At 37.2% G+C, this 23,449-nt stretch overlaps 1 protein-coding gene across 3 annotated transcripts; it reads right to left on the bottom strand.

The window, feature by feature from the left end:
• Nucleotides 1–278: 278 nt before the first annotated feature.
• LAMP1 (lysosomal associated membrane protein 1) lies at nt 279–20,764 on the bottom strand. 3 transcript variants are annotated; one of them, XM_077158735.1, is made up of 9 exons: nt 20,400–20,764; nt 13,243–13,364; nt 11,456–11,672; nt 11,172–11,330; nt 4,177–4,370; nt 3,327–3,452; nt 2,210–2,276; nt 1,951–2,121; nt 279–1,279 (listed from the first exon to the last, which is right to left on the bottom strand). In XM_077158735.1, exons 1-9 carry the CDS (start codon nt 20,449–20,451, stop codon nt 1,140–1,142), a joined length of 1,248 nt encoding a protein of 415 aa, XP_077014850.1. In that variant the 5' UTR covers nt 20,452–20,764; the 3' UTR covers nt 279–1,139. The 3 variants fall into 3 exon arrangements, with proteins under 3 accessions (XP_077014850.1, XP_077014852.1, XP_077014851.1); XM_077158737.1 differs by lacking the exon at nt 20,400–20,764 and adding an exon at nt 20,223–20,393; XM_077158736.1 differs by lacking the exon at nt 20,400–20,764 and adding an exon at nt 20,037–20,100.
• Between the last annotated feature and the right edge of the window lie 2,685 nt (nt 20,765–23,449).

Below are 23,449 nucleotides of genomic sequence, written 5' to 3'. Positions count from 1 at the left end.
GTTTGCTAGAGGCCACAACATTTGGCTTTATTGTTATAATTAAAGACTGAATTTAAGAAACTAATGTTTTCTTCCAGTTAGCATTCAAAAGAATGGCTACCAAGTTCTCTTCTAAAACAGGTGTCACTTTGAGCAGAGCACCTCCTCATCCCTCCTGTCTGTGGTTATTAATGTTACTCACTCAACTCCTGAATATACTCTCTGAACTTTAACTTACACATAAGATTAACATCATTCTATCATGGGCTCTCATTTTTTAGCTGACAAAAGTACAAGGGTCCAGACAAAGAAAGAAAGAATTTTTATTAGCATTGTTACAGGCAATGCGTTACATATGAACTGACCCTTGAAGTGTCCAACCCCAACCAAGCTGTAAGCAGATAAATCAGTAGAGTGAAATCTATACTGTACACAAGTGCAGAAATTGGATCACCCTGAACTTCAAACAGAAGACTGAAAATCACTTTACAAAAAAGTAAATAAAAATAACACCCATTTTTATATATTAAAAAGTGCCAGTTCTTAAGTGGCAGAGCATCAAAAATACCAAAGGTATGCCCAGTTAATTCTGCAATGCTTGAATGATGAACAGTTCACTCCCTGTATGGGCCAGCCTGTCTTGGTTTTCAAAGCTTAATTTAAGCATTTCATAGTTTCATCTTTTGGAGTACTTTTATGTTTTTCTTTTTCTCTATGTAATAATTAGCTAGCTTTCATCAATTATAAGTGTTAAGACCAAACACTTTCCCTTTGTAAGGCTTAAATCTGAATGCAGTAAAGAATGAAGAAACCAAATACCAGAATTTAAAAAGTCAAATGATAGTGGAGCCAGTGCCAATTTAGAAAAGCACTCTTACCCTTACCTTAGAGTTCTACTTTGGTAAATATTAATATTTAACCAGTTAGCAAAACGTTTAACCAAGTTAGCGAAATTAACACCATCATTTCAAAAGTTACTTTTTTGTGCATAGTAAATGTTGCAAGATGAACTTCACATTTGATAAAGCAGACTTGAAAAAACAGTTTGCAAGAACGTATGCCTCCCTTTCAATACCAATTTAAGCTCAGGGAAAATGAATATAGACCCCTTGCAACTGCTGTTGATCTACAGTGGTGGTGGAGGAGAGCAGGTGGGGGAGCTAAATCGTCTGATATCCAGCATGACTTCTCTTCCTGCCGATGAGATAAGCAATCAGGACAATGAGGACAAGTCCTGCAAGGGCACCGCCAACAGCAATGGGAATCAGCATATTATTTTCATCCAGCTGACATTCTTCCACTGGAGAGAAAAAAGGAAGTATTACGTGGTCACGTCTGTCGTCACCACAGGGATCTTAGGATCTTATAGGTAGATCTAGTCCTCCTCCCAACCTCTTCCCACACCCCAGGAGGGGAAAGAGAATTAAACCAAAGTGGGAGATCCCAAGTTCTAATTAACTATCACTTAGAGAAGTCTTTAAGTCTTTACTAGAAAATGTAATTTTCTGCATGGCTATAAAATTAAAGAAATATATTTGCCCACATATTACAAACAGCCACTCAGCTGTCGATGTGGTCAGTCAGCTGTGCACTATACAGGGTCTTTAGGCCCTTCTGGAACACTACACACATTACAGAGACATATTTTGATATTCAGCTTTTACAGAGGGAAGAGAACTATTTCATAAAATGACATTTTTCTTAAGTGATGTCACATGTTCACCACATCTGAAAGATACTCTGTGCCTTTCTAAGGCAAGGTAACAAAGGATGGGGAATTTTCTCTAAAAATGACTTAGATTGGGAAAAAGAATCACTTCTTTGGAGAGATTCTCCACCTCCACTCACACTCGCAATATAGAAGCTATTAAATACCCAAAACAGAACTAGAGAATGTCAGGACTATGGAAGAGTCTTAAATAACTTCAATTCCAACTATCACTGTGAACATCACAATCAGATGCTACATACCAGATCCAAACTTGTCACCTTCAAACTTGAAAGCCTGGACCCACACTTTGAATATATTGACTGAAAATGCTTTTGTGACTTGAACCTTTTCCTCAGCATTACACTTATAAGAATTTCCAATACTGGCTTGAAGTGCTCTCAGTGAGTCATTAGCAGCTTCAAAAGTAGGGCCTGCAAAATCATTTAAGAGTTTAATTATTCTGGGAAACCTTGTGGTGGGGAGTGGCTTATATAGTTATATGAATCACAGAAGTCTTACCTACGGTGTCAGGAAGAGTTGCATTTAACTGGATTCCTTGTAGGAAAAACCGGCTAGAACTTACATTCTTAAAGAGAAAGAACAACTGTTAATCAAATTTATCAGACTCAAATTTTTATTGACAAATTTGAAAGGTCATTGGTAATAAATTTGACCTCCCATATTTCCAGCTTTAGAATGAAACTATAAAATATTCTGTCTATAACAGGAACCATACAAATTTGGAGAACACACAAATTTTGAATACTTTCCAGAATCTTTTTGCAGAATAAAGATTCTCTGCTTAAATGGGGTTTGAAAGAGCTGTATTCTAAAACAAACTTTAACTTTCATAACAGTGATTTTTTTTTTCTGGGGGGGGGGGTGCTGCGGGGAGGGTGTATGGTCCCGGAATCGAACCTGGGTCTCCTGCATGGAAGGTAAGCATTCTACCACTGAACCACTCATGAATCCTTAAAACTAACTTTTTCTGAATAGTACAAGAAGATCAGCATTATAAAAGCTAAAATTATAAGAAATCCAACTTGATAAAGTTCACTTTCATAGCATATTAAAAATATTTATAAGTGGCATTTATATTTTCCATATATTATTTTGCAAACTTCATATGATTCTTCACAGAATGTATTGTAAAGAAAAGCTACAGGGTGGAGAAAATGCTATTACTAGTTCAAATGAACTAAGGACTACTTCAGGTGTTAGAGGCTGCCTGAAACATAGGAAGCACTTTTTAAATGCTTGTTGAATAAATGAATAACATTTGTTAGGGGAAAAAAAAGGCAGAGGAACCAAAATGATCTTCAACATAGGGAAACAGAAAAAAGCAAGCAGACTTCATTTCCTTAAAACAGAGCCGTGAATTTTAGGACTCTACATCTATTTTCACCCTGGCTGTGCACAAATGAAGACAGTCTACACTTGGGTTCAGTGTTGCTACTCCACCACCACACTGCACTCTTGGCTTTCAAAGGAGCAAGAACAGGCACCCTGCTGAGTCTCACCGAGTACAAAGAAAAAAGTTGTAGAGAAAAAACTATAATGAAATGCATGTTAGGAAACGAAGGCAAGTTTGACACCCAAATCCTCAGGTGTTAAAAGAAAAAACATAGATACTCACCATTCCAAAACGGAAGGCAAGAAGAGTTACGTCTTCACTATGGAGTTCCAGGGTCACTAAGTGAGAGTTACAGCTCCCACTGATGGTGGTCTTATTTGGGTTGATATTGAATACTCTTGTCACAGTCTAAATAAGAAAGGTAAACAAGTAACCATTCCATTTATGCTTTGGGTCCTCCACAAACTTGAAAATAACAAAAACAATCCTAAAACAGTAACTTCAAGACCACAATTATTTTAACAAAACCCAGAAGGAAAACATTAGAAGTTTACACTACAGGAGACTTTTGGATTCCAAAACAGTGTTTTTCTGTTATTTCTGATGGCTACTTTCAGAATGATGTGAACCTGTGTGAAAAGTAGAGATCCTAGTACCCTTCCCTTTGATCACAAACTTCAAAATTCATCACAAGATCACAAGTGAGTTATCTGCCATAGTCCCATAGACTTCATCACCATTAAGAAGGAAAACATTTATTTCAAATGAAAAGTGTAAGAATAACAAATGCATGAATGATAAAAGTTTAAGCAAACTTTAATGGTCTGTGAAAGGGCCAACAAACTTTCTGTAAAGGGCCAAATATTTTAGGCTTTGTGGACCATACGATTTGGTCACTGTCACAACTATTCAACTGCTGCTTTAGAGGAAAGCAGCCTTAAGACAACAGGTAAATGAATAGGTAAAGCTGTGTTCCCATAAAATTCATTCACAAAAACAAGCACAGATTATTTTCTATGATTCATATTCTAAAAGGCTGTGAGCTATGAGGGTGAGTTTCTGATACTGACGTAGAATGTTATTCTCTAATACACAAAAAGGAAATGCCTCAAAAATGATTCTTTTTACATACCTTGCCATCTTTTTTCTCATAGGTGATGTTCAGCTGTAACCCCATGTTGGCGAGCAGGCAGGTTCCATTCGTGCCACTCACATTGTACTTATACACAGATGGACTCTGTGGCACTGGAGAAGGTGAAGGGGTAGTAGGCTTCGGACCTGGAGGTGCTGTTGTTGGGGAAGTTACATCTTGCTTACAGCGTGTCTCTGGAGGAATAGTGGAAATGAGCCATTTTGTTCACAGGAAGGAAATTCAAGGCCTAGATTTCTTACCACTATCAATATCCTGAGTGACCAGTTATTCAATTACACCAAGAATGTTTTATGGCTAATACATTTCTAGATGTATAGGACAGAAGTTAAATCATTACGTACAATGGATGCCTCAGGGGATTAGTGTATAACTGTCCAGCAGGGAAGCAGAGTGGCTTGGAGAATTTTTCAAGCACTGTCAATTCTCTGGTTCTATATTTCCACTGTCATGTAACAGCTTTAACTGTAGATTCTTCCTTATTCCATCCTCTACCCAATAGTCTAAGCCCATAGTACCTTCTTTCACCTCTGTTTACCTAAATACTGTTGCTTTATCCTCTTCTGCATGACACACCTTATTCTGGAGGTCAAGAATACCTTTACTCACGAAGGAACTAAAGTAGGAAAGACAGTGCTGCTTGAATACTCAGCAAATATACCATGCAAAATAATTACACAATTAAATATTATCTGAGTTCTTATTATGTGCCAGACATTGTGCTTTGAAACAATTCTTGCTTGAAGAACAAAAAGGTCCTTGAGCTCATGGATCTTAGCCTAGTAGAAGAAACATATTAAACACACAAATATACCATAGTGTTATGAAGAACAGGCTGCTTTAAGGAAGAACAGCTGAGGTAGTCCTGAAGCAAGATGGGGCAGTCAGGCAGGCCTGTCTCAGGACACTGCTGAGCTGAGACTAGAGATGAACAGGCATTAGCCAATTATTCTGGGTTTTATTTGGGGCAGAAGACGGTGAGGGTGTGGGCAAACATTCTAGTTTAGGGGAAAGGCACTGAGATAAGACCCTGGGGACGTGAAGACCCTGAGATAAGAGAGCACACGGCGCAGTCGGGGACCCAAAGGAGACTGGGTCCTGGGGGAGACTCCTGCTGGCTGTAGGAAGCATGCTCCTATGGGACATGCAAATGAGTCTGAATTTTATTCTCTCTCTCAGAATTTGACTTGTTCACCAAGATTGATAACAACAAAAATTCACATTCAAAATTATCTCAGTAAAATGAACCACACGTAGAAAGACAATGGAATGTTTTCTATGTGAGCAAACAGGATAATTACAAGCCTTTTATGGACAGATTACAATTAATGTTCTAAAAACCCAAGACATACAGAATAATCAACATTAAAATTAGGTTCTTTCTATTATCATCTTGTTTCTAAGGACAACATTCTATTTCTATCCAAACATTTCTTTTCAGCTAAGGAATAGGAAGCCTTCTGGTAAAAAATATCCTATGTGGTGGGAAAGACCATCAGGAATTTGCTGTAACTTTACTGATCAAATTTTAATTTCTTACCCAAAACTAAAAGCCAGGCTTTCATTTTAACTCTTTTTTTAGTTGCTAATTCCCGCCTTCACATCCCATCAACTGAGGAGAGGAAAGAGACAGGAAACTTTAACCTACTGCTGTAACATATTTGGTATTTAACATACTTCCTGAAAAGGACAACTCACAGAGGATGTTTTCATACAATCTAATCTTATAAAGTAATACCCCTTTCTAGATATAATACAGCACAAAGATGGCGGGGGGGGGGACATAAAGTAAAAGTATCAACCTCTGAGAATTTTCACCAAGGTTAATAGTGGTATGGCAAATTGGAAGGCCTAAGTCATCAATTTGAAAAGTTCTTAACCTATCATGTGCTTCTTACCCTTTTGCTACAAGTAGAAGTTCTTGCTAAACTTTTTTTTTTTTTTTTTGGTAGGGGGTGGTGGGGGTGGTGCATGGGCTGGGAATCGAACCAGGGTCTCCTGCACAGCAGGCAAGAATTCTACCACTGAACCACCTGTGCACCCAATCTAGCTATATTTTTAAAAATAACTTCAACCATTATTTTATAAATTGTTATAGAATACAACATGATAAAATGGACAAAAGTATGTAAAACGAAATCAAAAGAAAAGACAGTCTCCAAATTCTAATCTAAATGGCCACGCAATATACATTAAAGAGTATAGCCTACACGCACTTGACAATTATCTTTTAATGTAGGATCCATTCATCACATTCATTCTCCTTAACATCTAACCACAAATGGGAAAAACTGTGGACTTCAGAAATCTGTTTAGATAAAATGCCCTCTCTTCCTTCTAAGTTTTAAATCCAAAATCCACACCTTTTAACCTAAACATTTCTTCTTTCCTTCCTTAAGCAAATATTCAAGCATCGAGTACACAGGACCTAGGAGATAATCACAAATAAAATATACTGAGGTATGGTAAGTATGGGGGAGGGTGTTGTCATAGGGGCCTCTGAGTAGACAATGGACCTGGTATGGCTATATGATTACCCAGTTTCTTCACCACAGAAAATAATGGAATGTGTTGTCTGATTGCTTCTTCCAAAGTATGCCCCACAGATCCCAAATTATCTCTTGGCAGCAGCAAATATTCAAATAAACCTGAATATTTCAATTAAGAAGAGTCTCAAATGGAAAGAGATGTCTTAGTATCGATTTTTTCACTTTTAGCCAGATACGGAGTGAGATTCGAGTTCCTACTGTCAAATTGAATAGGAAGTGAAATGTATACTGAGCTATATTTAAAAGTACTTTCCATTTCTAACTTCTAATGGTCACAGAAGAATTTTGTTCATTCAACACATACCTATATATCAAACATTATAATCCTTGCTTTAAAACAAGACACTGCTATACATGCTTCCTGTGGAAAATAAAATCCTAGCCTTTCAAGTGTGGAAGTGACTGGAGAAGTTCATCCAGTTTAGCACTTCTTGTCTGTCTTGTTTAGCACTTCTCAGACACAATGCTACGCTGGTAAAACCCAATGTCTGGGCAGGTCCTCACCTCAAACTTACTAAGCAATAATCAGTGTTGGGCTGGAAATTTAATTAGATGCACACAGGAGTTTGAGACCCACTCATCTAGTGTACCCTCCAGCCTCCACAGCTAAAACTATGCTTACAAAATTCTGGAATGATAATCATCCACCCTACTTTTAAAGACCTTCTAGAAAGAAGATAACTGTTTTCTTTAAAACTTATCTTCAACTAACAAAACTGACAGGAAAGTCAGTTCAATCTAATTCCCTTGGTTTATGCTTTATTTTATTTTAAAAGAAAATCTGTTAAGCCCCCACTTTTTTTTTTTAGATACAACAATATATTAAAAGGCAAGAAGAACAGAGACTTTTCTATAAAAGATACCATTACACTAACAACAAAAAAAAGATCACAGAAGACTACTCTGATATTCTCAATCTGTCATTTAACAAATAAAAATGTTACATGGGCATGAGAAAAGGAGGTCATTTTATGACTAATGAAAAGTACTGAACCTATTCAGTCAACAAGTATTTATTGAGAATCCATAAGTACAGAACAGAACAGACCAGAAGCATTGTGGGGAACAGATTATGTACCTCAGAAAATTCTTAATCTTAATCCATTCCTGTCATATGAATTCATTAAATAGGACCTTTCAAGGATGTTATTTTTAGTTAAGGTGTGGCTAACTGAATCAGTTTGGGCTTTAATCCGAATTACTGAAGTCCTTTTTATAAATAGAACAAAATTCAGACACAGAGAATCCATGAAGAGCAGCCAGAATCTAGAAGTCCAGGGAACCTGGAAGAGAAAGAAGACACCACCATACGCACTGCCATGGGACAGAAAAGCCAAGGAACCCCAAAGACTGCCAGTCAGCCAGAAGAACCTGATCCCAAGAGGAAGAAAGCCTTCTAAGCCTCTGAAACTGTGAGCCAATAAATCCTGTTGTTAAGCCAACTCACTGTATGGGATTTATTTTAGCAGCTGAGAAACAAAAACAGAATATATAAATGTATATTTGATATCGGATCCTTTCTCTCCAGAAGCTATCAATTTAGTTAAGAGATCAAAAAAGACATCAAAAAGTGCCTAAAAACTGAAAGAATGAAATTAGCACAACAAAAATAGATAAGATGGCTGAATTTTAATATATAATAAAACTGTGACTAGATAAAATCTTCAAGGAATGGAGACTCTGAAGTCAAGTTAATTGATGGCTATGCCATTTTAAATGAATCTTAAACAGAATATGCTAATAATTAGGCCTTTAAAAATTAATCAAAATATATCAGTTAGTATATTCTATTGCAACAGACTAAGTCCCTCAGGCTTACTAAGATTTATTACTATATTTGAGATCTGGAGACCTTATTCAATACATTTTTCTTTTCTCCTTCACTCAGTAGACCTACTACTGGCGGCTGGCTCTCTAGAACTCTTCCAACTTGCCATTCATTAGTCCTATAGCCTAGGCCATTAGAGAACCAAATTCCACAAAACTGCATATAAAGAAAGAATAAGTTCTATGAGACGTAAGCATGGGGTCAGCTCTCAAGAAAAGTAGGCACAAACTTTAGCAAAGGAACCTTGAAGTCTTGCCAACTTGGGCTGTTTGGTTCATTTAGCTTTTTGATCTCTTCTGTTTCTTAGCAATTGACTTCCACATTGATAAGGAATTACTGTAAAGGATGCAACTAAATAATGAGATGTAGTAGTAAAGAGTACACAAGACTTGTCTGATTTTATTCCATCCCCCATCACCTCCAATGGAAAGAGAAGCTAATGTAGATCAAGATACTTCTGAGAGCTCTGCATTTTTACCCCTCCGGATAATCAAAAGGCAAAGTCATATACCCCAACATCTATGAATACTCAGTACTGAGGATCCAAGTGTGCTAAAACATTGGTAACACTGGTAAGGGAGGGGAACTGGTGGCTGGGGCACAGGTGTGAGAAGAAAAGCTTCACCTTTGTACCTTTTCAATCTGGAATTAGGTGAATACATTTCCCCATTGAACAAAATAAATTAACCTTTAAAAAACAGAACTAGGAAATCTGTGTCTCCATTTTCAGTCTAGAAAAATGTGGCCTCCAGTCACAGGGTACTCAAGGCCCACCCCTACTCCATAATACAGCAGTATCTCACTTAAATAGCACCAAACCATATCTGGAAGCCTACGAGAGTACGCCAGATAATAATTAGGCATGTTTAGAAGCCTTCTAAGCAAAAGAAAAGAAGACATCACTTGACATGTATTTATGGTGGTAAGGCACAATGAGCTATTTTCTATAACCACAATTCAGGCCTAATTTGTAAATCACTGTAGGAAGTCAGTAAACTAGATCATGTATCACTTTCCAATATTTCCTGATAGATTTTGCTTTTTCTTTCTTTTTTAGATCTGAAAGGTAACACTGATAGAATTCAGATGTATTCTGCTAGGTTATGAAAACCAGGTAATTTGTAATTTATCATTTTAAATAATAATTACTTAGTTTGTTTAATTTCTTACTCTCCCACTCAACTACCCTGCTAACTAAAGTCATCTTCAGCTCTGAATGAGATTTTACAGGATGAATATACTGGACAGCTGCTAAATGGCCACTACGTTCAAATATACGTGAATTATACTTGCCCCAGTATGTAAACTTATGATAAATATTCTCCTGCTCTTCCTGATTAATCACACAGTGATTACCCATCCAGCCAGGCCCAGTCTGAAAAGAGGCAGCATGGTGAAGAGTCAGAAATTTGGTCAGACTCTTAGTGCCACTTACTATATCATCTTGGGTGGGTCTGTTTAATCTACAAAAGAGAAGGTATATCTCACAGGGTTAGACAAGCTTTTTTTTTTTTTTTTAATTTTTTAATACCAAAAAACACCAAATGCAAACATTCTTATTTTGAGCATTCCGTTCTACATAATTTACTAGACAAGCTTTTAAAATGCTGCCTAAATCAATAAACATTAGTTTCTTTTCTTAAGCTCAATTTCCTTAAATTCTATTTGCATACTATAAATGGGTGTCATGGTATGCAAATTACCACTGATGACAAAACAAATCCCATTGGCCATTATCCCAACAGTCAAGACTTCAAGCAAGACTGTTGAGGATTATTGTAAATTAAAGGCTTGTCATAGCAGGTCTAAAGATTAGAGATGGCTGTTGTCAACATAAACTTTTATCAGCGGAGTTCAACCTTGATATTCTAAACTAACCCCAACGTAATCTTGCCACCACACCCCTTTGCCACCAAACCCCTCAGTAAAATGACAGAGGTGTGAAATGACTCGTAGGATTAGGGAAGAAACTTTCCTTAAGAGTTAAAATATTTAATATTTATTTACTGCTTATTCTGTGATAGGCACTGCGATAAGCACTTTACATAAATTTTCTTTTTTAATCCTAAAGATAGTCTAAGATAGGTTATTTTTCTTATTTTACAAGAAAAAGAGATCACAATGCTATGTGGCTTAGCTTTCTGATTTCAGAGTCCCTGCTCTTAGCCACTAGACTAGTTTAGGATAAAATCTGCATTACTACCTGAATTAGATTTATTCTCTAGTGGTCCCAACCTATTCAGAAAAGACTGAGATAAGACTAAAAAAGATAACTGGCTTGAATCAAAAGCGATCCTGTGACCCTGATCTCATTAGCCTTATAACAAAAGAAGATACACAGAAGGTATCAACTGCTTTGCCATTTTACCCTTTCTTAATCAAGATGTATATCCCTCCTTGTGGGGAGGTCACATTCTCTAAAAAGACATAAAAGGTCAGGTGGACTATGACTATTCTTCAAAGAAGCAAGGCAAACTGTCAGTCCTGGTTGGATGAATGTTTATTTAACATATATTTCACTCAGGCATTAGGATATAAAATAATTTTCACTTACCATAGTCAAACAAATGGCAACAAAGGGCCAAATAATAACATCTTACCTTCCTTGCTGAAGTTATTATTTGAAAGGTATGCCTGGATGGTTGTGTCACGAAAAGTAATTATTACATTATTCACGTGTATCGGGTTGCTGCTAATGCATCTATATTTTTTATCTATGTCTGCCTTGATGTCAGTTACGGATTTCACAGTCTTGATATCTATATAAAAAAATCACAATTCTGAATTTGAACTTGTACTTAGATAAAGTAATTTTGGATGACTCCCCCCCATCCCCAACCCCCATTTCTCTAACATTGTATACATGGTCAATACTGGGTCTTACCTTTGGAGCTTGCGTTGGGGAAAAAATCTGTGTCTCCTAAGTTATATACAAAACTTAGCAGCTTGACACTGTAACGAGTTGCATCCCTTGAGAAATTTAGGGTCAATGTATGTCCTTTTCCAAAAGCAATCATTAGACTGGGGTCAGAAGTATTCTCTTTACCACAAGTGCTGTTATTTAGTACTTCTGCTTTATTGGGCAGGTCAAAGGTCACATTCTAGAACAAATACAATGACAAAAAAATAAGAATGTATATTAAAGGTATTCAGAAACACCAAGAGAACGCTATCTTCTGTAACTTAGACCTTAGTTTCATCTCAGATATCACTCTTATTTTATAATGTAAACATAAAACACGCAAAACAATGTCAGTATTACATATCAGTAATGGCCTAAAAATACACTTCAAATTTAAGACAAAGTTAACTTAATTATTCATATTATTCCCCTTCCATTAACATTTTACACTATAACAAAACTTAAGTTGTCTTGGTAATCCAAAACAATTCATACTTGGCTTCAAAATGAGTTGTATGTTTTTATACTTGAAAATAGTTTTTTTAATGAAATTTTTGTTTAAGATTATCTGTAAACAAAGAGAAGAGGGATTTTTTTTGCAGAATTGTTTGAATTTACTATTATAAGCAAAAGGAACAACTGGAAAACAACTTATTGCCCATCAAAATGAAACGGATTGGTTAAATGAATTATGGTTAAACCATACACTAAGGCAGTCCTCAAAGAGTCATGAGATGACATATTGTGAGCTGAGAAAGACATGTTTTTTAAAATAGGAGAGCACACAAAAATATATTTACAAAACGATTTATGTAACATAATTAATAAAGAACAAGCAGATACTTGAAGAATCCAACCACCACATCTAAATGAAACAGAAATTTAACAGTGCTTAGATAAGTCCTTATAATTCGAGAAGTTTTATGAAATAAAAGCCTTCCAGTTTTCTTCCTACATCAATAGAGACCACATTATAGAAGACGTACAACTAACTACATTAATAAAGATAGTACAAAGTTCAGAGCACTACAAAGGATCTTTATTTTTCCAGTAATCCTGGCTCCAATTGCTCTCTGAGTAGTCGTAAAAAGACATGATGCTGTTAATATGGAAGTGGAAAAAAGAAAAATGACAGTTTCAACAAAGAGATGAAAATACATTAAAAGAATAATTAACAGATAATTAACACATTAAGAAATATACAGAAAAAATATGACGTATTAATTTGTTACAAATCTAGAAAATGCAAAAACCTTACTCATCCTACATAAGCACAAGGTTTAAACAAAACAACTAATACAAGGAACATTTCATCAAATGAATGCAGTGCTTTTAACACTTCACATCAAATAATCGCATATATACAATTCCTGGAGTGTAGTTTATCTGATCAAAAAAGCTGTATTTACAGAACTGTCACTGGATATTAAAAAGAAAATTTTAAAAACTCAACTACCAAAAGGAGTGTGGCTTAACAAAGTATGAATAATTAGCATAATGAAGTATTACACATGTTCTTATAAAAATAACTATGAAGACAGCTGGGAAAATATTCATGGATGAAACAGTGGAAAGCAAAATATAAAATGGTTTGTCAATTATGGCAGCTACATTATACAAAAGAGCACGCTACTAATGAGCCTAGGAGGAAACATGCATACATGAAAAGATCTATGTTAAGGTGGGACTATCTCTCAGAGACTTATTTAAAAATTCTAACTAATCTTCACACACACACACACAAACTGAATTACTCTGGTATTTCTTACCTTAGAACCACTCTTAGTGTCATAAGTCATCAGGAAGGCAGCTGAGAAGTCAGCCATTATACAAGCTGTCCCATTGTCATTTTTCACTACAAACACTGAAGATGCACCATGCATGAGGCATGCTAATTACAGGAAAGACAGAAATACTCAAATAAATATCTTTTTGAAAATACAACTGGGTATTTCAGTTTTTACTGAAACAATAATTAATTTTATTAAAGATTCCACCTTGCTGCTTATTCTTTAACTTCTCAAGAAATAGACAAGTGAATTATCTGGTTTACCTGGGTCTCCTGTCCCTCGGAGAGAGTACTTTGAAAATGTCATCTATAAATGCATCTCATCAATTTGCCAATCTGGTCTACAGCTATTTAATGCTTTATTTCAGAATAATTATCTGAAGCCAATTTCAGAAAGGTCCTCAAACAAAAAGGTGATTAAATTTATATAAAGTGAACTTCACTTGTGACTTAGGCACATCTTGCAAGCTCTCTAGATAGGGCTGCCATATTCTTAAAATGAAGATACAAAATAGAAGCTTTCCAGCTTTCAGAGTGACCCCTGATAAGTATTTCCTCTATGAATAAGTGCTAGTACCATCTTTAACTTCTTCAGACCCTTGTGGCCCCATGATTGAGATGTTTCTGATCACTATGGTAGAGAATTAATAACTTTAGAAATCATACATCTTATTTTCTTTTACAGGCAAGCAGAACTATGTTTGTTTTATTTTTTCTGGCTAATTCTGAAAGCAAACATTTATCAGCCACTACAGTGGAGCATTACTTGTGTAGAACTTAAGTGCCTTCACCTGTCTTTCCTGGTACAAGTCATTGCATGCCACCCCACCCACCCCTCACCTCACTTCTGAGTGCATGCCCTTATAATGAAAATTTACATATTTGTGATCTGACTTGATGCTCTAAGTGTAAATAAGACAAATACATTTTGAGCACAGCATACTCAAAACAGAAAACAATTAACTTTTTTTATTAAAAAAATTAACAAACAAAAATATTAACATATCATTCCATTCTACGTATATAATCAGTAATTCTTAATATCATTACATAGTTGCACATTCATCATTTCTTAGAACATTTGCATCGATTTAGAAAAAGAAATAAAAAGATAACAGAAAAAAAAAGATTATACATACCATACCCTTACCCCTCACTTTCATTTATCACTAGCATTTCAAACTAAATTTATTTTAACATTTGTTCCCCCTATTATTTATTTTTATTCCATATGCTCTACTCGTCTGTTGATATGGTAGATAAAAGGAGCATCAGACACAAGGTTTTCACAATCACAGAGTCACACACAATTAACTTTTATATTAGTCCCTGGGAAAGTAGATGGACTCCAATGAACCTGACTCATTTTATCCTTGGGACTTTCACAAAATAAAATCTTCAGAGCAACTACTTTTCAAACCTAAAGCAAACAGAGTATAATCAGAAGTCCCACAAACCTCTGGAAAAGGAAGTAAAAAGTTTCTGTTCATAAAGAAAAGTTGCCACACAAGAATGAAGCAAACCGCGGCTAACTAGGAAACCTATCCAGGAGTGGAATTTGTCTGTTCTGTTTTGCCTTTTAAGTTCCTCTAAGTTTACCCCCACCCTCCATCCATACACACAATGTTCTTCTCACAATACTCGGGCAAGATTACACTGAAAACATTTCTAAGTAATGAATATTCTATTTTACAAACCTAGAGAAGATTCCTTAACTTGCTCTTAACACAGTAAAGGTGTTTAAAAACAGAAAAATGATTTTCACTAATGTTTGTAAGGAAGGGGTGCATGTGCAAAAGCTACATAAAAAGATGCCAAGCCATGCAAAAGCAATGGTAGGCAGGAGAGGCAAAAATGGTTAAAAAGCATGGGCTCTGAGCCAGAGATCCAACGGGAATCCTGAACCTAAGCTCCCAGTGTATGTGGGTTTTTGCCCCCTCATGCTTAGGTTTCTTCATCCATAAGACACCACTTCCGTGACACTGCTGGTGGAGGAGTAATGATGAAAATGCAAGTGCACAGTAGAATGCCTCACATTACACAATGGTCAGCTATTACTAAGCTTCCCTTTTATAAAATAATTTTCTAAATCATCAAAAAACCTTTTTACTGTCCCAAAGTACTTCATCAGGAAACATTTCACACTAAGTAATTTTTCAATCATACAATTTTTTCATTTAGTAAACATGCTGAGGATCGGAAGTTTAAAAAGAAGAAAAAGAAATACTACTAAATTACAAATTTAAAATAAAGCTTTAGCAGCAACTAGATGGCCCATATTCTGGAAAGGTAAGGAAAATTTGAATTATTAAAATAAGAACCTCATTTCCAGAAGCCTATTTTGGTCAAGGGAATATGTCCACAAAAGCATTAGAATAAAATACTGCAAGACAAATGTGTTTATATGAATGGTTGTAAGTGTTTTAAATTCCATAAAAATAGCAATCCATAAAAATAAGTTCTTCAATCAAATATGAGCGTGATCATTTTTCAAAGGGTGATACAAAGAAATAATTTTTATTCCTTCAAAATACTCCTACTTGTAGAAATTTCATTCTTTAAAACAAGTGCAGCTGTGGGAAGAGGCGTGTGCTTCTGAGTCAGAGGACCTTAGATTTTAGCTTGATCCTGCCACCACGTACTAGCTGGGGGAACTTGGGCAAATAGCAAGCAAACTTCCAAACTCACTTTGTTTGTACTTGCAAAATGGAAATATGAGTTCTGACATCTCACAGGGTTGTTCAGAGCACTAAATGAAAAAATGCACCCATGTAGTAGTATAAGACACTGACACTAGGGTTTTAATATCAGCTATTACTATTAGAACATTAAGCTCTGTACAAGACAGATACTATCTATCAAGTTCACATTTAAAATATTTTACTTATCAAGTTTTGTAATGCACTGTATGCCAGGCACTTCTCTAAACACCTTGCAAGTAATCAAATTATCGTAACAACTCTAATATGGAGATACTACAATGATTCCCTTTTACAGATGTGGATAGTAAGGCACAGAGAAGTTAAGTAACTTGCTTGAGGTCACTAAGCTAGTAAGTAGTGGCAGAACCAGATCTTGCACCTAGGTCTACTGACTCAGAAGCTTTTGCCCTGAACCACTCTACCTCTCAAGAATTTGTTAAAAAATTGAATATGCTTTGAATTTGAATTGTGAAATATCTGCTTTTGAAATGAGATTGCCACCTGAAGGAATGCATCAATACAATTAATTTTTCTTATAAAAATTATACCCTAGTTTGTTTTGGTTTGATTTTTTAATCCAGTATTTTTCTTCTTCTTAACCAGTAATGATTCTCTACAAAGATTGGGCGAGGGGACACAGAATAAAAGACCAAGCCTCTAAGACAATGAATCACAACCTCTATAGGTAGGGCACAAGTATGTATATTTCTAAACAGATGGCTTATGCATATGGTTGGTGCATATTTCTTCACATATTCGCTGAGTACTTACTATGTCCAAGACACAAGGTGGGCTAAGTTGATGAAGGGAAATACATATATATAAAAGCCAATCACGACACAACTGAACTCTGAATTAATGCTGTACTATAAAAGCAGGTATTTTGAAAGCATGTACTATAAAAGTCCTTGGAAGAAGAGAGAAAGGTAAGACTGCTGTCTAGGATGGGCTAACAATATAAACTCAAAATTATAGGGTCATTAAAAACAATTTGATCTCAGCTCTAATGAAGAATAATCTTCAACCTGAATTTGGTCATCAAACTGACAAAATCCTACAATCAAGGGTAACATTAATCAGTATAAAACTTTCCAAACTTTCTATGTGACAGTTCTTCATTTTGAAAGGGGAATGACAAAATCTAGTTAATGTTAATTGCTTAAAGACTCACATTATGCAGTTACCCTAAATCCTGTGTATAAAAAAAAAAGTTACAGTTCATCTTGTAGGTGCTTTCTTCCAAGCAGTCAAACACAAATGAAGTTCTAATTCCCAGTTAACATAGGAGGAATTTGGTAATTTAGAGGTCTGAAATTTTATTAAGATGCATTTTGGTGAAATTGTACATTAAAATTAATGTTATTTACATAGGCCCAAATCTAAGTTTTCAAAAGATCTTTTTAAAAATTGCATTTTTTTGTTTTTTTTGGCATGTGCAGGCACTGGAAATCGAACTTGGGTCTCCGGTATGGCAGGTGAGAACTCTACCTGCTGAGCCATTGTGGCCCGTCCCAAAAATTACAATTTTAATTGAGTATGAAACTTAAAACAATAAAATGAAAAGGGGTTAAAAAGATAATTATATGAAGAGCTATTCATGCAACCAACAACAAATAAAAAACAAACAACACAAACAAAAGGAAACTTTACCAATAGGCTCAGACTAATTTACTAATTTCTTACCAACTCTGGAAGTATAGCAGCTATCAGTTGGGAGATGGTGCAATCTATTCACCCATAACCAATTTCAATTTAATACAGTTTAATACTAAAAGTAAAACATTCGAGAAATATGCTAGGTATATTTTAAAGAAATCCTAACAGCTGAACTGATAGAAAGCAATGCAGGTCCCAGTGTCAAAGGTTTATAAAGTGATTATACTTCTTATTTTAAGTGAAGAAAGAGTATTTTTCTCCTAGGACCAATTATTTTCATTCTTAATGCTGGCCATACTTTTCACAGAGGAAAGATACTCAAAGACAACAAAAATGCTTATCTTACTAAAAATATTTATATATTTTTGAAAAATCTGATTTTATTTAAATGACAGCTTTATGGAAGTTTTTACTCACTAATGGGTATCTTCTTGGTTAAAACCAAAGGGGAAAAAAAACCCCACAAGGTATGGAAACACAGAGAATATGTTTAAGTAAACATCTTGCTGTGTGACTAAAATGATTTTAAACAAAATTCACCCTGTGAGAAAACTGAACACTTCTGCTGCACATTATATAAGAATTTGTCTGCCCGTTAATATCACTTCTCATTTCTCTACATGAGTCAAGAAAATCCTTAGAATGGACTAAAGATGCACTTCTTCAAAAGAAAGGATACGTATATACACTGTGAGGTTAGTTCTTGTCACCAAATTGTATAGTAGAAAACATGATGCTGCACAAAAAATCCTAATTATGCTGAAAGTGGAAATTAGAACTCTATATAATCCCACGACAGTAGTCCTCCCATAATATACAACCTAATAGAGTAGAAGTCCAATTTATATTAGCATCTAAGTTTTAGAGGACTGCAGTTGGTCAACTGGCAACAGGGCATGCACTGTGGCACATGTTAGGTATTCTGCAAATTTCTGCTGATAAATGGAGGATGGGATTGAAGATTCTATTACTTCAACAAATTTAGAGAAACACTTGGCTGGAAATGAAGAAAATGAGGATAGAGTGAATGAATTATCAAGCCTAAATTCTTACTTTCCAATAGACATAGGAAGATATGTGACCTAAAGTATAAAGAGAAATTATTGGCAATGACTATGCAGAATACTCCAAGCTACCACAATATAGAAGGAAGTTGTGGATTTTCCTCTTCATTTTTAAGGTCAGTTTAAAAAACATGAAAGCATTCTAATGCTTGAGAGCTTTTCTAATAAAAGAATAATGCAGTTGTTTGACATGACAAAACTTGTCTCAGCAACAACTCTTATAACTAATTACATATGCTGGTAAAGGGTCACAGGTCCTGAGAAAGGTTTCAAGTTTTGTACTGGAATAAGGTCATCTCCTGTGGCTATTCATGCAGTTACAACTGTTCATTCTACATAACAAGCAAAACAAACAAAAAAACAAAACAAAGAAACCCAAATCTACTCAACCACAATAAAAAAATTTTAGATAAGGATGAGACTTAGAAATATTTAAAGAATTCATGGGCAGGTACGTATAACAGTGCATACCTAGATGCATATATTTAGCTTACACAATTGCCTTTTGTATCATCTTTCAGATTCTGGATCTTAACATAAAACTTCCTATATCATTGGGGGTGAGGAGACAGGGGACTGAATGAGAAAGAACCTTCACTCACCGCCACTGAAGAGACTTAAAATTAAGCCTTATAATGGATTCACATTTAAGAGATGGCATATATTCCTCTTCATTATTAGACCAGACAAATGAGAATAACATTTCTTAATAAAATCTTTACTGAGCACCTTCTGCTTCTATAAATTCTATAGACCGATTGGGAGTCACAATGCTTCCCAACGTGTTAACAAATTCTCTTATTCTGGTTTACAGGAACCAGCACACACTACTGTGGAACAAGAACAATGCTCTTTAAATCTATTTATGAGGCATGAACACTGCCATTGTGAGCCTGAACCCTAGTTTTACCTCTGTTTTGCTTGCCATGTAATCGGTGAAAACCTCAACGATAATATCATTTTAACACAAACCTAAATTCACAGTAACATAAAAATACACATATGCCCATCCAAGGAAAAAGTACGAAGCATTCGGGAATCACTGCACTACCCTCTCTATGTTCTTCTGAGTAATATATTTTGTAAAGAGCTCGATTTAGGTCACCTATCCAGGCAGCCTGAGAGACGACACAGAGATAAGTTCCTGCCATCTTTGGCTGTATAGCCTCATCTCGACAGCCCTAACTACACTTGCCAGTAAATTAAACTAACAAACCACAGCTATTCAGAAATCACCAAACCACAGAGTAACCACTTTTAAGTTTCGCTTCGAACTTATGATCCCAGGAAAAATGAATTCGGTGACTATGTAAAAACATCAAACCCGAGAGCGGAACCATGACCTAACTTACACTCTCCAGCCCTGAAGATACATCCCTCCCTTCTCCACTTTTTAGGCATCTAGACTCCCAACTCCCAAACCACCTGTCAGTGAGGTTCTACCTCAGAATCCCACGCCCTAAATTGCAAGCCCAGTCATCGCCCGGCAGAAGCCACCGCCCCTGACGAGCAGAACTCGGCCGTGAGCCAAACTTTACCATAGACAGAGAACAAGTCCCGCGCAGAGAACGACCCACGGGACCCCAGAAAGCCCAGCCGACCCGATGGCACCGCGCAGCCCCTCGGCCTCCCCCCTCCTCCCGTAGGCCGCGGCTTCTCCGAGTCCGGGACGGCGGCGGCGTCCTGCAGTGCCTGTCTCCTTTCCCCGGTCTTACCGAGCAGCAGCAGAAGCAGCAGCCGCCTCCGAGCTCCGCTGGGGGATGCCATGGGCGCGAGGGGGCGGAAGAGGCCGGTGCGTGAAGAACCGTGCAGCGCGTGAGGGTCTCGAGGCGGTTGGCGGTTGGCGACCCGCAACTCCTGCAATCCGCCTCAACTCTTGAGGCGAGGATTAGACCTAAACGGGGGGAGACGGACAGTAGGGGCGTAACGGGGACAGCAGCGTCCCAGCGAACTCGAGAAGCCCCAGCCGCTCCGGCTTCCGCAGGCCAAGAAGGAGACCCCGACCGACCGCTTTGCCTATCATGTGACCACTGCAGCGCAACCAGCCCCCACGCGATCACGTGAGTCCCCCGCGGGGCCGAGGCGGGGCGCGGCGGGCGGCGCTCTCGCGAGACCGCGCGCGTCTGGGCGAGGATGGCGCTTCTTCCCACAGTTGCGTCATCACGGCGGAGCCCCCTCCCAGTGTTGCGCGGGGTGTTTTATCCGCGCTTCGCACGTGATCTCTGGACCCGGTTGAAGGAGGGGTCTTTCGGTGACAGCTCCGATTCAGTCTGTGCTGTCTGGGACTCAGGGTCTCCCTCGAGCCCTGGTTTTTTTTTCCCTGGAAAGCCTCATAAAGAAAGTAGATTGGAGGAAAGGAGAAAAGGAAGAGTTGCAGAAGTAGAGAGTGGGAGTGAAAGGAGAGGAAGGGGAAAAGGGAAGCGATGGTATAAGAGAAAGGAGAAGCTGAGGGTATAAAAAGATGGAAAAATCCCAGGAGATGGATTCAGAGCCCTATATGTTGACACCCCTCGGGCTTTTCTTCTTTTTAATCAACCCAGTAAAAGTCCCTCCAGTGATAAGAATGGCAGCTAGTTACTCTGTTACAGGTTATAAATACGGCATTAGCATCGGCGACGAAGTTTTGGAGAAGACAGGATGAATCATATAATTCGCTTCTGTCCTGCCCAGTCAGGTGTTTGGCCAAAAAAAAAAGATTATCCTTTCTTGGGAAATAAAGTTCGCAGTTTCATACAGGATGTCAACTATTTCCCAATTCGTCGGTGCTCTTAAGAAGGAAAAAAGTACTTTTTTCCAGGAAAAAAAAATCACAGGAAATCGCGCTTTCCCCTTGATCTCTTTGTGGGCCTTAGGTGGAGGGCACCCAACTGTCCAAGCTGAAGGAGCAGCTGCCCTGGAGATACGAGGAGTGAAATTAGTATTACTAAACGCTCTTGACAGTTAGAAGATGACTGCAACCACCCACAAGATAGCACTGAGGATTTCCTCAAAGAACTCAATACTGAAATATTTTTCTCTTCCGTTAAAGTGAAATCCTGGGGTTTTTAACTTTAGGGCTCATTTAATCCACTGATTCTCAGGGTGGTTGAAATGGGGATTCAGAAGAAGTGGAGATATTTGGTCAAGCATATTGAGTATTACATCTTTCCATTTCAGAACAAAACAAAAATGTAAACTATGCAAAGACAAAGGCTTCTTGGTTGAAGGGAGATCGGAGCTTACAGTATTCTCAGCTGTGACACTCTAAAGGACGTATGGGGGCGGGGTGGGGGGTGCTCAAAAACGTTGAGGAGGCGGAAACATGTAGTCCACTCCATACACTCCACAGAAAAAGAAACGGAAGACTCACTTTATAGAACTAAAATAACCTCTCTCAGCTCATTATTGCGTGCAGGACAAAGGTCACATTTCCTTAGTTTGCCATTAGAGGCTTTTTGCCTGGTTCTAACCACTCTCCTGCAGCTGCCCCTACTCTGGCCAGACTCACCCTCCTTGATTCCACTTTTTTGCTACTAAAATTATTCACAGAAATTGATGCCCTACCTCTCTTTTTTCTTTCTAATCATACGCTGCTACTTCATTGAGAATCCACTTCAAATCCTAACTCTTTAGGAAATGTACCACTTCAGCTAAGGATTGTTGATTATTACCTGTCACAATCCTAAACAGACTTTTGATTCCTGTGGCTTTTTTGCTTTTAAGATCTTATTTGTTTGCTTTTTTTGTGGATTTCGTCTTCTCCCTTGCCATCATTTCCTTCCCAGCTTCCCTTCCTCTCCTCCTTCTAATATGTTATGGACTGGAGAAAGCCATGGAACTGAATGGTGGTTTTGTTATGTTGTTTGGAGTAGAAAGGGAACTCTACATAAAGGGTAGATTTACCGATTTTTTTTTACATTTACAGGGAACTTTTTGGATTTTCTTTTATTTTTTGCTATTCCAGATGAAAGAAGCATCTAAACAGCAAAATTTGACTTAGGTCAAGTTTTATCCATGTTGATATTAAAGCTGAAGGTCAGTTGAGGTACAGAGTAGAAAACAAAATATTGAATGTGGGGTCTATTTATACTTTTACTGTGAAGTAGTTCATCAACAATAGCTAATTAACATATGACAATACAGTGTGTGAAAATGTCATCTGAGCCTGGGTTCTTCTACAAAGAAGAGTATTAAATTCAGACAAAACTGCAGAAATTCTGAAACATTATCATTTTCTCCAGAACGTTCTGATGATTAAAAAAACTGTCAAATACTCTTGCACATAGAAACAAAAGACCTATTGATTGCGCTTCTCATTTGTAGATTACAAGGAAATCTGTGTAATTTGTAATAATGTACATCTTCCTTTTGGCTCTCCAGCCTGTGAGCGCTCTTCCTCTGGAGAATTCCCTTTCTTGTGATTATAGGTAGTGGGCAGAGCCCCCTGTATAAGCGGATAAAATGATCACTTGCAGCCTTCTTAGCACCTGAGGTGTGGGCACCTGACCACAGTTCATTCTGTTAGGCTGAATCAGAAGCTAGTGGTTACAAAGAAGCTGAACCATGGAGAATATGTTCAGGTGTCTGTTGATGACAGGGGCTGCAGGAACAACCAAATGAAATTTTGAGAGGCAGAAGCTAAATGCTGACTGCCCAGGTCTTCATTTGTTTGGTTTTGTACTGTTTTTAGCTGTGGTCCTGCTACTCCCTTTTACCTGCCCATTTTCCAGTGTGTTACTCTGAATTCTTTTTTTTTTTCTTTTTATGCTGTACAGTGGGGGTCACA

The sequence above is a fragment of the Tamandua tetradactyla genome, chromosome 4, assembly GCF_023851605.1.
Source record: "Tamandua tetradactyla isolate mTamTet1 chromosome 4, mTamTet1.pri, whole genome shotgun sequence".
Lineage (NCBI taxonomy): Eukaryota > Metazoa > Chordata > Mammalia > Pilosa > Myrmecophagidae > Tamandua > Tamandua tetradactyla.
This window is presented reverse-complemented; position numbering and strand designations above follow the sequence as displayed.